At 36.9% G+C, this 14,660-nt stretch overlaps 2 protein-coding genes and 1 pseudogene across 3 annotated transcripts; 2 read left to right on the top strand and 1 right to left on the bottom strand.

Moving 5' to 3' along the window:
• Positions 1-3,230: 3,230 nt before the first annotated feature.
• Positions 3,231-5,922, top strand: LOC133818014 (probable leucine-rich repeat receptor-like protein kinase At1g35710). Of its 2 annotated transcripts, none has more exons than XM_062250695.1 (2): positions 3,231-5,312; positions 5,425-5,642. In XM_062250695.1, exons 1-2 carry the CDS (start codon positions 3,375-3,377, stop codon positions 5,446-5,448), a joined length of 1,962 nt encoding a protein of 653 aa, XP_062106679.1. In that variant the 5' UTR covers positions 3,231-3,374; the 3' UTR covers positions 5,449-5,642. The 2 variants fall into 2 exon arrangements, with proteins under 2 accessions (XP_062106679.1, XP_062106678.1); XM_062250694.1 differs by having other exon boundaries at positions 3,239-5,346; positions 5,425-5,922.
• A 2,270-nt stretch (positions 5,923-8,192) lies between these two features.
• LOC133814394 (uncharacterized) lies at positions 8,193-10,388 on the bottom strand. The gene has a single exon (XM_062247359.1). The coding sequence runs from the start codon at positions 10,386-10,388 to the stop codon at positions 8,193-8,195; it is 2,196 nt and encodes a 731-aa protein (XP_062103343.1).
• Positions 10,387-13,469, top strand: LOC133814393 (MDIS1-interacting receptor like kinase 2-like; annotated as a pseudogene).
• The last annotated feature ends 1,191 nt before the right edge of the window (positions 13,470-14,660 follow it).

Below are 14,660 nucleotides of genomic sequence, written 5' to 3'. Positions count from 1 at the left end.
GGTGCCAACTTTAGCTCTTGTGATCATGGGATGGGTATTAGTAGTGGGCTGTGAGGGTAGAGGGTGGTCATTTGAGGAAGAAGAGGGAGTAGGGTTTAGTGTTGGAGGTTGAACTAGTGGTGAAGATGATATCTGAGAGGAAGTTGTGGGAAAGGGAGAGGAATTTGAGGAACCTGTAGTAGAGGAGGGAGAGGTGTTGGATGTTGCTGAGTGTTGATGCCGAGAGGATGGTGCTTGCACAGAGGCGAGAGGGATCACACCAGAGGGACCAACACCAACATGTTCAGAAGAAAAAGAAGCATTAGTGTGAGTATGAGAAAAAGGAAAATTGTATTCATCAAATATGACATCTCTGGAAACATAAATTCTGCCAGAGGCAGCTAAACATTTATAATCCTTATGTTTCAAGCTGTAACCAATAAATGTACACTTTTCATACCTGAATTCAAGCTTGTGTTTGTTAAACGGTCTAGTATTGGGGTAACAAGCACAACCAAAGACTTTGAGAGTTGAATAATCAGGACTCTTGTGAAATAATTTGTGTAGTGGTGTGTCATTTTGCAAGACTGGGGTGGGCAATCTGTTGATAACATAACAAGCTGTTCTAACAGCTTCATCCCAATAGGCCAAAGGCATTGATGGTTGAGCAAGAAAGGCAACCCCATTTTGTTGGTGTATAGTAGGGCAAGAGAGTCTGTGACTAATGCCATGGTCTGTAAGATAAGGAGCTAGAGACCTATACTCACCACCCCAATCGGATTGAACCGAAACAATAGGACAGTCTAACTCTTTTTCAATCTGAGTTCTAAAATTAATAAAGGTTTGGAGTGCTTCGGACTTGGCTTTTAGGAGAAAGACCCATGTGTACCTGGAGTAAGCATCAATGAAGTGGATATAATACTTATAACCACTTGAGGACAACATTGGAGAAGGGCCCCATATATCTGTATGAATTAACTGTAGAGGTTTAGTAAATGTAGTATCAGAAGATGGAAAAGGAAATTTATGGATTTTGCCTTTGCAACAAGCTTCACAAAAATCAAGAACAGTTTTATTATGATGAGGAATATTACAAGATTTCATAATAGTTTGTACAGTTTGGGCAGAAGAATGAGCTAAACGTTTATGCCACAAAGAAAAAGGACTACAATTGTAAACAGACTCAGATGGCATACTAGTTGTATTGACAGAATACATGACAGTAGGACTGAAAGTAGAAACATCATGGGAGAAGGTCATTTGAGTTGGCTGTATGACATAGAGCCCATTATGAAGTTGCCCTGCCATTAAAATTGCCTTCGAATCCTGGTCTTTGACATAGCAATAGTTAGGATAAAACTCAAAAAATGCATTATTATCCAAGGCAAACTTAGAGACACTAAGAAGATTTTTTGAAATTTGAGGAACATGTAACATTCTATTTAAAACAAGGGGTTTGGAAACATAAGGAGTATGAAACTGAGAATTACTAATATTTTGGAAAGGAATGCCAGCACCATCCCCCAGATGCACTTGGTCAAGGCCAGGATAAGGCTGTTTGTGGGTGAATTTTGTTGGATCAGCAGTACAATGCGATGTGGCACCTGAGTCAGGATACTAGGCTTCATCCAATACAGAATCGGCAGTGGCAATATGGACTGATTGTCTGGGGACATTTGCAGCACCATCTCCTGGAAATTCAAAATTAAACCTCTGATAGCATCGAGAGGCTATGTGACCAGCACGAGTACAAAGTTGACAAACAACCCGAGAGGTAGACGTCATTGGCTGGCTCTCAATAGAAGAAAAGGGAGTGGAAGAACTCCTTCTACCAAAACCAAACGGCAAAGAGGACATGGTGGATTGAGTGCCTCTTGGAGAGACTGCGTAGGGGTTCCATGAACCACGACCACGGCCAACATGTTTAGAGTTCAGATCAGAGGCGTCACGAGAGTCAATAGGAGGAGAAAAATTGAAAGAACTGTGACCTTTACCACGAAAACTTCGAGTACTGGCCATATTAACAGAATCAAGGTCTCTTGAATGAGTGTCCATGCGATGCTCTTGGGACAAAAGAAGTGTTTCTATCTCAGCAACAGAATATGCATCGTTTCTTGAATTCACAGAGATAATAAACGTATCATAATCGGCAGGTAGACCCTTAAAAATGGCAGCAATATGTTCTTTAACCGTGATTTTATGACCGACAGAGCCTAGACGATCCACAAGCATTTTGATTCGAAGTAGATACTCATTTATGGAAAGAGAATCCTTCTTGCAACTTTGAAGTTGAGTGGTGTACTGATCAATCTTAGTAGATGTTTGAGTAACGAAATAGACCTCAAGAGTCTTCCATACTTGAGCAGAGGTTTCGGCACCGACAATCCGAGTGAGAATACCATCAGACATCGAGGAAAGAAGCCAAGAATACAGTAGTTGGTCCTGAACCTCCCATTCTTGAAATCGTGGATTGATAATATCATGAAGCTGATCGTACTCAGTGACGTACTTTAGAGGAGGTGTAACAGAATCCGAGATGTAATCGTGAAGACGATGACCTCGTATTGCAGAAAGAATTTGGGGCCTCCATAAGAGAAAATTGTTATCATCGAGTTTGACAGATACCTTGTGAGAAAACACAACTGGAGTAAACACCGGAGATGCAGCTTGAGCAGTCATGAAGAACAGCAAGAACCAGAAAAAGGCAACGAAGAAGCACAACAACAATGGCGGAAGCAGAGAGAAAAAAAAATGCTGACTATGATACCATGTTAAGTGTGTGAGAAAATAACCAAATGAAGAAACAGAATCATTCACTTCATTGGTTGAATGAGCTGAAAAACTCAATATATACAAGCAGTGATAAAGATTTAGAGCCGAGCACTAACATAATTAGTTACAAGTACAGCTGTATAATAACTATCTTAACAGAATAGATCTAACTAACATAGTCTATCTAACAGTGTCAAAAATAAATACTCTTAGACGTCCCTACTTAAAAAACTCCGAGTACATATATTTTACTTTTCCATATGACGCAAATTTTCTAATATTTTCACTTCTTAATAGAGTGTAAGTACGTTATAAAATATTGCTTGAAGTGTAACTTTAGCTATAGTATGGTTTTTCATTTGTTTATATTTATTTTAGGAAAAGAAAAAAGAAAGTTTAAGTCAGTCGTTGACTTTTATATGTTTTATCTTCACTATAACACGGAAATAGCGTAGATGGTAACTAGTATTGCTCCAGCTCAAAGTCAAACGAACGACTTAAACGGAAGAGATGGGTCAATGTGGAAAATTCCAATATCTGTTTCCTTATTTCGACGTCTTAACTAAACTTTGAGACATAAAACTTGTTTAATTTGTATCCTGTACTGCAGCTGGCAACCGAAGATGACACCCTTTGTTTCAATTCTTTTCTTGTTCATGTTCATGTTCATGTCTTTCCGAAATACTTCAGCAACGGTATCAATGGCGTCATCCCAATTCATGTTGTTACTTGACAGAGAAGCTCATGCTTTACTTCAGAGTGGATGGTGGAGTGGATATACTGACTACATGCCGGACCACTGCGAGTGGCCTGGGATAGCTTGCAATGGTTTTGGCAGCATCATAGAAATATCAACGCCTTCTCAGTTTCAGTTGAGGGACAAGTTTGTGAAGTTCAACTTCTTTGCTGTCCCAAAACTTGTTCGTCTTCGACTCGTTGGACACGGACTCATTGGTAATATACCATCTGAAATAGGTACTCTTCATAAACTAACTTATCTTGACCTTTCTTTCAATAAGATTAACGGTTCAATTCCTGAGGAAATTTGGAACTTGAAAAACTTAGAGACCCTAAACCTGGCTAGAAACAAGATTGTTGGTTCAATTCCTTCTAGCCTTGGTCATTTGACCAATTTGGTCTCTCTTTCACTTGATTCTAACCTTATTAGTGGCTCTATACCTGTAGAAATAGGATATTTGAATAATTTGGTCCATTTAAATCTTAGTGACAACAAACTTAAGGGGCCAATTCCTTCATACATAGGCCTTTTAACCAATTTGAAATCCCTGTCTCTTAAATGGAACCAAATAAGTGGCTCTATTCCTTTGGAACTGAGAAATTTGAGCAAACTAGAACATTTGTTCCTTGGAGATAATAATATCACTGGGGCAATTCCTTTATTCATGAGCCATCTTATCAATTTGAAATCTCTAGACTTGTCAAATAACAAGATTTCTGGTTGCTTATTTAGTGAGCTAACTCAGCTGACCCAACTTGAGTATCTTAACTTGTCCTCAAACCAGATTTCTGGTGAGCTGCCTATTGAATTTGGAACACTTTCAAGACTTAAGGTTTTGGACATGAGTGGTAATTTATTCTATGGCAAAATACCTTCTCAACTTTGGAGTATGTCAAACTTAAGGCTGTTAAATCTCAGCCACAATGAACTGTCAGGAACAATTCCTAATTCCTTCATTTTCTTGCCTATACTACCTGATTTGTCACACAATAATATAGCCTATCAAATTCCAAATAACTTTCTTGTTTCTTCTCCACCTCATGAATTTATGAGAAACAGAAATTTACTCAGTGACAGAGTCAGTGATCCATCTCTCTCTACCTCTTCCAATAGCAATAGCAAGATTATTATACAGAACAAGGAGATTTTTTTAGCAGGAATTTTTGTTCCAATCATCATTTTCTTTGGAGTACTTTTTATTAGATATCTAGTTTTCAAAATTTGGGAGGCTGACAAAGATAGTGATGCAAGAAAAGAAAAGCATGGAGATTTATTCAATATATGGAATTATGATGGAAAAATTGCTTTCAAGGATATCATCAAGGTAACAGAGGATTTTGACATCAAATACTGCATTGGAAGTGGTAAATTTGGGAGTGTTTACAGAGCTCGGCTACCTAATGGCAGAGTAGTGGCCTTAAAGAAACTTCACAGTTTAGAAGCAGAGGAACCTGATTTTCTTAAGAGTTTTAAGAATGAAGTGAAACTATTATCCAAAATACGACATCGAAACATAGTGAAGCTTCATGGTTTTTGTTTACACAAACAATGCATGTTTCTGGTTTATGAATATGTGAAGAGAGGGAGTTTGTTTAATCTTCTAAGAAATGATACCAAAGCTACCCAATTGGATTGGAGCAAAAGGATAAGCATAATTGCAGGCATAGCACATGCCTTATCATACATCCACCACGATTGTAGTCCACCAATTGTTCATAGGGATGTAACCAGCAGCAACATTCTATTGGACCACGAAATGAAGGCTTTAGTCTCTGACTTTGGCATTGCTAGACTCTTATATACTAATTCCTCTAATCGAACGGTACTTGCTGGCACCTTTGGCTATGTTGCACCAGGTAAATATTTAGCTCGATATACATTGGTTTTATTATATTTTACGTAATAAGATTGTAATATTTTGTTTTCTTGTTCAGAATATGCCTACACCACGGTTCTGAGTGAAAAGGGTGATGTTTATAGTTTTGGAGTGGTGGCACTAGAGACAATCATGGGAAGACATCCGCCAGAGATTATTTCTTTGATATTGTCAAGGTCATCATCGTCTTCTAATGGACCGATGATTATGTTGAAAGATGTCTTAGACTCACGTCTCTCAGCTCCACATGGTAATCATATTCTTGCCTCAGACATAGTTCTGGTAGTAACAATAGCCTTAGCATGCCTGCGTTCCGAGCCAAAATCTCGGCCAACGATGGTGAATGTTTGTCGATGGCTTCTTCTCCCAAGAACACCACTACTGCGACACTCTTTTCAGTCAATTTCAATAAAGCAGCTCATTGAGCAAGACATATATAAAATTTGTTAGAATTATATGACTAATATAATCACAAATATTATTCCATAATCACAATCTTTATTTAAAGTGTCTATCAATTGACAATAACGATAATGTGATGGTTTGCACTTTCTAATTACATTAGAGGCAAATAGTGGTATCTTAATGACTATGTGTTGGTCCATTAAACTATAATCTACCACCTCATATTATAATGATTACAATTAGCCCATCAATACCCCTTAGGTTAAGTGGGCATCATACATATAGTCTATTTAGTGGTAATTGGAGAAGAGAAAATTACATTTTACACCACAAATTTTTAAAAAAATCATTTTATACGACAAATTATATAAATTACAAAATTATGGTCCTTCTTCGTGCACGTAAATTTTTGTTCTCTTTAGTTTATATTTTTTTGTGTAGTGAATCTGTAACTTTGAGTAACATTTTGCTTTAGTCATATCAACATTTTATACATATATATAAATATATTTATTGTCAAATCACATGATGTTCTACATTTATTTATTTAACATTTTTTTGTCAAATCATTCTTTTTATTGAGAAAGTAAAATCAATCTAAAAGTTTAAAAATTATTTCATGCTTTATTTAATTTATATATTTTTGATATACATTGACAACATTAATTAGACACATCATCTATATTAATAAAGATAAAATTTTAAGAAATACCTTTAATCGTAAAAATGAAATGGTTATGTAACATATATTAATAGTAGTAAAAGAAATAGTAATAAAAAATATTATATACATTTTTTAAAATCATAGTTAGTCAAATCTCAACCCTCAATGTGTTTATAATCTATCAAAATTGATAATAACTCGTGAGAGATTATAAGTAATCTATATGTTAAGAAATGAATCCATTTAATTTCCTCATTTGCTCTGCTAGTGGTAGCTAATTTTTTTATATATTTGAAAATTAAAGAATTTTAGGACAAGATTTATGTACTTCACACGAAAAGAGGTCATGTATTTAAAGATCCTTCCACGAACATCACAGGAGAATAGGTAGTATATATGGAATTTAACGTCAGTCAACTCGAAAATTTCTATGGGGCCAAGTAGTTGTTTAGTTATACTATTACTATACATTTGAAGTGAGACAGATATAAGTTAGTAGTAGAACTGTACCAAGACTATATATGAAGTGGACATGACAAAGTAATACCGTGTGGAAACTTCCACATGACAAAGTAATTAAAACTCCTTTAAAATGTGGAAATTTCCACTGATAGTGATACTGTGTGAAAGTAATTAGATGTTATGCGTAAGCTGTCGTGAAAGAACTTTTGAAAAAAAATATTTATTTTAATAATGCGATAGCCATTTCATAAACTACCATATTATTATCTCAATTGAAATGAATAAGTGATATCAAAAGATGCTGTAAAAAAAATGCCAATTTTAATTATAGAGGAGAGGGGTAGCCAAAGCACACATATATGTATGTATGTATGTCGTTTTGCATCTACGAAGAAAGAACATGTAAAGATCCTGGAACTTCATCAGAAACGTGATAGCATGGAATTTAAAGCCAGTCAACTCGACAGCTTCATTGGGGCCAAGTAGTTATTTAGTTTGCTATATTTCAATTTAGTTAGTTGCAGTAATGGTTGATGAAGATTGAAAAGTAGTATTGCCCGAGCCCTTCAATCACGTTGGAGTCATTGAAGAGAATCTTATCTTTCACGTGACAACGTAGAATTAATGTAGAAATTCCAGTGATACCGTGTGGAAGTAGCCCCTGCCGTGTCAAATAACATTTTCTCTCTATTTATTAGCTTGCACACTTTTCTGTCAATTGATTATCAAATTAAAATCATCATCATTCAATGCAAAGTTAATTTTGAAAATGGAAAAATTGGCTTCAGTACTTTAAGCTTGTAATGAAATGAACTTTAGGCTCGCTGTTGATATTGATTGCATGCCCCATGTCCAGTCAATATTTTTATTATGACGTTGATTAAAAAACTCATCAAATCATATGAGATAAAGTTGAACATATAAATTAACAGTCATAATAAGATTTCAATTATTGTTGTGTCACTGTCGCAAAGTACTATATAATAACGTCTTCAAGTTGACCGTAGAAGCAGTCACTCATTCATCTCTGTAAACCATGAAATCCTCCACTTTAATACTCATTATTGTAGGACTAGTGATAGCTCAGTATCAGGGAAATGTATTCTTCGAGTCAATACAAAACTCCAAAAGCAATTAAGCTTAACAATCAACAACCCTTTGATTGAATACAATCTTGCTATTTAAACAAAGTAATTAGGAAATTACAATAACAGAAAATCAGTTTACTCCTCTGCTCCTTCTCCAGCGTAACAAACTCTTCTTCAGCGTCTCTCCCTTCTAACAAACTCTTGGAGTCAGCGGGGTCTCACGCGCACTCGAGTCGCACGCGTTCTCACTCTCCCACCCTTGCTGGTATGAGACTTCCACTCCTTCTTGCTGCCTTCTTTGGTTTCACGCAGAGGGCTGGGTTCTACTCCTGCTGTCGACTCATCAAACCAGCCTTCCATTTTGTCTTGTATCTGATTTGGGTCAAGAGTTATTGGGCCACTCTTTTGGTTTGGGTTTGGGCTAACACTACTCCCCTCCTCGAAAACGACCTTGTCCTCAAGGTTGGTAAGGTCGTATAGTTGACAAAACTCCTGAAAATCTTCCCAAGTGGCGTCTTCCGGTGCACTTAAAGACCACTGCACGAGTACTTGGGGCTTCTTGTGGTCGTTGTTGCCAACGAGTCTCGTAGCCAAAATGGCCTGGGGAACCATAACTGGTTTGTTGTTGATACTTAGTTCAGGCAGTGAATAGCAAGTGGGAGGTGAAGTACCTGGTTGCAAGCAAATGCGGTGATCCGTGCCACGGTGAGGCGGTAAATGGGTCGGTTCAGCAAAGACATCTGAGAATTCTGTAAGTATGCCCTTGGCAGCCATAGGTAGAGTAGCTTCTATTTCTGCCATCTCCAAAACAGAGTTATCCTGCTGTTCACATCCCGCGGCCAGCTTAAACAGCTCACGTACATCACCCTCTCGAACCAAAGAGCGAAGTTGCGTGAATGATAACTGATGATTTGCCAAATTCGATGATCCTGCTAATTTAACAACCGCCCCTTGCCACTGAAATTCCATCGTTAAGGCTTTGTGATCATGGATGCAAGGCCCCAAGGTTTGAAGCCATTGCATTCCCAACACCACGTTGAGACCCCAAATAGGCAGAATATAAAGATCCACAAGAAATTTATGGCCCTGTAACACTAATTCCACTCCTTTGCAAAGCTGTGAACACCAGAGAGAATTCCCATTGCCCATGTATACTTTAAATCGTTTAGTGACCTCACAATTCAGACCCAATCGAGCTGCTAAGGCCTCTTGGATGAAATTATTGTTGCTTCCTGTATCAATTAGAACCTCTAGAGGCTCCTTGCCGTGGTGTGCCATAATGCGAAATATTCTCGGATTAGTTGAATTAGATAATGAATTCAAACTAACCTCATCTGCTTGGGAGTCATCAAGTTCTGCCAATTCCTCTACGCCCGCAGGTGTATCCTCTTCCTCTTCTTCCTCTCCCTGGGCACATAAAATGAGTACTCTGTTTTTGCATTTATGACCGAAGCTATATTTCTCATCACACGTGAAGCACAAACCCTTTTCACGCTTCTCTTTAATCTCAGCAGGTGACAACCGTTTAACCGGTAAGGAAGTGTTGTTGAGTGTTTGAAACTTTGAAGCTGCTGTGACATTGGAAGTGGACCCAACGGAGGCGGAACCTGCCTCATTTTGAGCCGCTGGAGCTGATGACTTCGGAAACTTAGGTGACCAGCCAGAACGTCCACTTTCGCCATGAGCACGGCCCAACAAATCGTCATGGCGGTCTTCAAATAATTGAGCCTTGGCCATGGCATCCACCAAATCAACGGGTTTAGCCATTAGCAACTCTCTGCGTATCTCATTCTTCAAGCCCCACACAAAAAAATTCAGAAAGTATTGTTCCGAAACCCCTGAAATCTGTGTCATTAAAGCTTCAAATTCCGCTCTAAAAGTCGACACACGCCCCGTCCGGACAAGCTTAGCAATCCTGCCCAATGGATCATCATAAATCGATACTCCGAAACGTAACCGTAATGCCCGCAAAAAGGACTCCCAATCCGAAAACCCTCCCCCCTTTTCCATCCATTGAAACCAAGTTGAAGGAGCTCCCTCAAGATGAAATGCTACCATAGCCAATCTAATATCGGGTAAGACACCGTGCAGATCAAAGAATTTATTTATTTTGTAAACCCAGTCTTCTACATTCGTTCCGTCAAAACGATGGACCTTCACTCTCATAATTTTGAGAATTGAATTCACATCCCGAGAGTCAATTGTAGCTTCCGGTCGTTGCCCAGGCGGTGAAACCATGCCACTGCTCGCAGTTCCGTTAACCACTTGCGGTTTTGACGAGGATGATTGTAGCTGGTTTACACGGTCATCTAAACGAGCCACCTGCTCATCCAATCGTGCCATGAATCGAGCGAATTGCTCCTCTGAGTGTTTCTGGAAATTAGTTTCCAGAGCTTGAATCATGGCGGCGAGTTCCTCGTTCTTCATGCTGAAGATGAAGAGTCAGTGAAAGCACCAGTGATAGCTCAGTATCAGGGAAATGTATTCTTCGAGTCAATACAAAACTCCAAAAGCAATTAAGCTTAACAATCAACAACCCTTTCATTGAATACAATCTTGCTATTTAAACAAAGTAATTAGGAAATTACAATAACAGAAAATCAGTTTACTCCTCTGCTCCTTCTCCAGCGTAACAAACTCTTCTTCAGCGTCTTTCCCTTCTAACAAACTCTTGGAGCCAGCGGGGTCTCACGCGCACTCGAGTCGCACGCGTTCTCACTCTCCCACCCTTGCTGGTATGAGACTTCCACTCCTTCTTGCTGCCTTCTTTGGTTTCACGCAGAGGGCTGGGTTCTACTCCTGCTGTCGACTCATCAAACCAGCCTTCCATTTTGTCTTGTATCTGATTTGGGTCAAGAGTTATTGGGCCACTCTTTTGGTTTGGGTTTGGGCTAACAACTAGTCTATGCAGCCAATGTCCTAGTTCAAGCTTCACCGTACTACAAAGAACAACAAGAAGTGCTTTCATTGCTCCAAAGTGGGTGGTGCAGCCACGACTCTGTCTACAATGCAACCCAATATTGCACTTGGTCTGGTATCACTTGCGACCCCGCTGAACAAATTACTCAAATTACTCTTTCTGATTATTATTATTGTGAATATTGTGAACTCTGGTTATTGGAGAAATTCAACTGGTATTGCTTTCCAAACTTAGTCCTTTTGAATCTTTCCTATGCCGGGCTTTATGGAGTTATTCCATCCCACATAGGTACTCTTTCAAAGCTCACCCACCTTCACCTTTCCAAAAATTATCTAACAGGCCAATTACCTCTTTCAATTGCAAACCTCTCCAGGTTGATGGTGTTTGATCTTTCTAAGAATAACCTAAATGGTTCTATTCCAAGAGAATTGGGTAGTTTAAAGAATCTTATTGCATTAAATTTGAGCCATAACCATTTTAGCGGTCCAATTCCTTCAACTGTTGCTCTTTTTTCCAACCTCACTTATCTACATATGTCATCTAATCAAATTAGTGGGTCTATTCCAATTGATTTAGGAAAGCTGAAGAACATGGTTTCTCTTGACCTGTCTAAAAACAGGCTCCAAGGACACCTCCCGTCCAGTATAATCCAGTTGAACAGATTGACTTCCCTATCATTTTCCTACAACAAAATCAATGGTTCCATACCTCCGGCTTTGGGTGATCTAACCAATTTGGTGAAGTTGGACCTTAGTTCAAACGACTTCGATGGTCCACTCCCTCTAGAAATTATAAAACTAAGAAACCTAGAGTCGTTAGTCCTTAACCAAAATCAATTGATTGGTTGCATTCCATTAGAAATTGCAAATTTGAAGAACTTAATATTTCTGGATGTTAGTTCCAACAACCTCAGTTGTCTAATTATGCCAATTCTTACGGCTTTACAATCAAATTGAAGTTCTTTCACTAGGTTCAAATAGAATATATGGTTCCATGGATTCAAATATTGTAATGCTCAGAAAACTAACTTCCTTGGACATATCACATAACAACATATCTGGGATCATACCTTTTGAATTTGCCTGCTTGACAATATTAGAGTCTTCGGATCTTTCTTACAGCTCTTTAAAGGGTCCAACCGGCGAAGAGTATGTCACTGAATCTACAAAGCATATATTATGTGGAGATGAAGGTGACATCATTTCTTTCAACCCTCCCATTCATTGCCCCGAGTCTACCCCCAAGTCTACCCGCAAGTCTACCCCTCAAGTTGCGATCATTATTTGCGTCGTCTTGGCCTTCTTTGCCTTTTATTTGATCATTTTATTCTTGTTGGACGATAAGTGTCATTTCAAAACTAGACAAGTCCAACCTACTAAACGAGCTTCAAAAAATGGTGATATATTGTCTGTATGGAATTATGATGGGAAAATTGCATTTGAAGATATCCTAAAAGCAACGGAAGATTTTGACATTCGATATTGCATTGGAACAGGTGGTTACAGTAGTGTGTATAGAGCACAACTACCTAGTGGCAAAGTAGTCGCCTTGAAGAAGCTTCACAGTTCAGAGGCAGAAGAAGTATCATTCAGAAAGAGTTTTGAGAATGAGGTAGAAACGTTGACTAAAATTCGTCACAAAAATATCATAAGACTCTATGGATTCTGTTTGAACAAAAGAAGCATGTTTTTTATTTACGAGTATATGGAAAGAGGAAGCTTGTTTTGTGTTCTAAGCGATGATTTAGAAGCTGTGGAATTAGATTGGAGTAAGAGAATTAACGTCATCAAAGGCATAGCTTATGCATTGTCTTACATGCATCATGATTGCACTCCTCCATTTGTTCATCGTGATGTAAAGAGCACCAACATCTTATTGAACTCAGAATTTGAGGCTTTTGTGTCTGATTATGGAACCGCTAGATTACTTGATCCCGATACTTCCAATCGAACCATGATTGCTGGTACATACGGCTATATTGCTCCAGGTAACTTATGTTTACATTCCCTTGCCAAATTAATATTCTTTACACTTGCATGTATTGAAGTGAAATTAAATCATTGATTTGGAAAGAAATTCGAATCTTTAACTCAAGGATACATCATCTTGTTGTGAATGACATGTAGAATTTGCCTACACCATGGCCACAACGGAAAAATGTGACGTTTATAGCTTTGGTGTAGTGGTACTAGAAAAGTTGATGGGTAAGCACCCTGGAGAATTTTTGTCGTCATTGTCATCTTCATCATCGTCAATTCAAAATATGTTGCTGACTGAAATAATAGACCATCGCCCATCACCGCCAAGAAATCGGATTGTTGAGAGTGATATTGTTCTTATTACGACGCTGGGATTTGCATGCCTAAATGCCAAACCAATGTATCGACCAACAATGAAGCTAGTTTCTCAACAACTTCTTGCTCGCAAACGATTGTTGGCCAAGCGTTTTAGTGATATTTCACTTGGACAGCTAATGTTCCCAGCTGAAACTTTACTAGAAATTGAAAATAAAATTAGTTGAATTCATTAAATTCAAAGATGTTTCTTGCAACTTATCACCATGCTCTACTTTGAAATTTATAATAACATCTGCACTTTTTCAATTTTTAAGAATTTCAAAATAAATAAACAAAAATTTCTTTTCCGTTTAGATTCGGCATATTTTTATGACAAACTACCATATATTTATATTGCAGTGTTTAACATTTTTGGTAGAACACGCACCTAATATTTATCAATCCATATGCATATGTAGATAAAATATCAAATTCTAAATATTAAAAAATTAATAATAATGTCACTAGCTAAAGTTAAATTTTCTTAAAAGTTAGTCTAAACTCAAAGCTCGTCATTTAAACCTTTTTCTACTCCAAATGAGAAGCTTTATTAGTTTTTCTTTTATTATTATTAGAGATATTTCCAGCATATACAACTAATATTTTTAATTTTATACATATATACTCAAATTTTTTTTCCACAAAAATACCGAAAGTTATGTTTTCTTTTATTCCGGAACTACAAGTCTTTTAAGTCAAATTTAAGCTGACCGGGTTGCACCAATAACTTGTCTATTATTCGTTTGGGCTCTACATTTTTGGAAATTCTATTTGCACAACGTGTTTTGTAAAAGATTTCAATTAGGACCCTAAGTTAAAAAAAACTCAAATATGACCAAAATAGTTTTAGCTATAATAAGAGTTATACCATTTGTACTCTTTGTTTTGGTCTATTACTTGTTTGGACTTTGCATTTTTAAACATTCTATTTTAGACCTCATTTTTTTTGTAAAATATTAAAATATGACTGAAATACTCTTGTATTTATGAATTATTTTATTAATTAAAAAAAATTATGAAATTGTTAGAAGTAATGAAATTTTCCTGATTTATCAAAAAAAAAACAAAAAAAATTATTTCTCAAATTAAAACAAACATAATTGGTTCTAATTATTAAAAATATTGTTTTAAAATACAAAAATTAATTAAACATGCATTTAAATTACTAAAATTCTAAAAAAAGTATTTTAAAATAAAATACAAATTAAATTTGTTCTAATTAAATTTTACCTTAAAATCTTCACTAATTAAAAAACTAAATAAAAAATTATACTAAAATAAATCAAAAGTTAATTTTAAAATTAAAAATAAATTTTAATAATAAATAAAACTAAACTAAAATCATAAAAAATCCTAAATGTCATGTAGTTTTTGTTACACCCAGATTTCGAGCACTAAGAATTGTGATCTCGAAAGCTG

This window comes from Humulus lupulus, chromosome 2 (assembly GCF_963169125.1).
Source record: "Humulus lupulus chromosome 2, drHumLupu1.1, whole genome shotgun sequence".
Lineage (NCBI taxonomy): Eukaryota > Viridiplantae > Streptophyta > Magnoliopsida > Rosales > Cannabaceae > Humulus > Humulus lupulus.
The sequence above is the reverse complement of the archived record's forward strand: the minus strand, read 5'-3'. Positions and strand labels throughout refer to the sequence as shown.

Coding starts and splice junctions, on each gene's coding strand:
- LOC133818014 (XM_062250694.1), top strand. CDS start 3,375: ATGACACCCTTTGTTTCAATTCTTTTCTTGTTCATGTTCATGTTCATG. Junction 5,347..5,424: donor CTTTGGCTATGTTGCACCAG/GTAAATATTTAG, acceptor TTTCTTGTTCAG/AATATGCCTACACCACGGTT.
- LOC133814394 (XM_062247359.1), bottom strand. CDS start 10,388: ATGATTCAAGCTCTGGAAACTAATTTCCAGAAACACTCAGAGGAGCAA.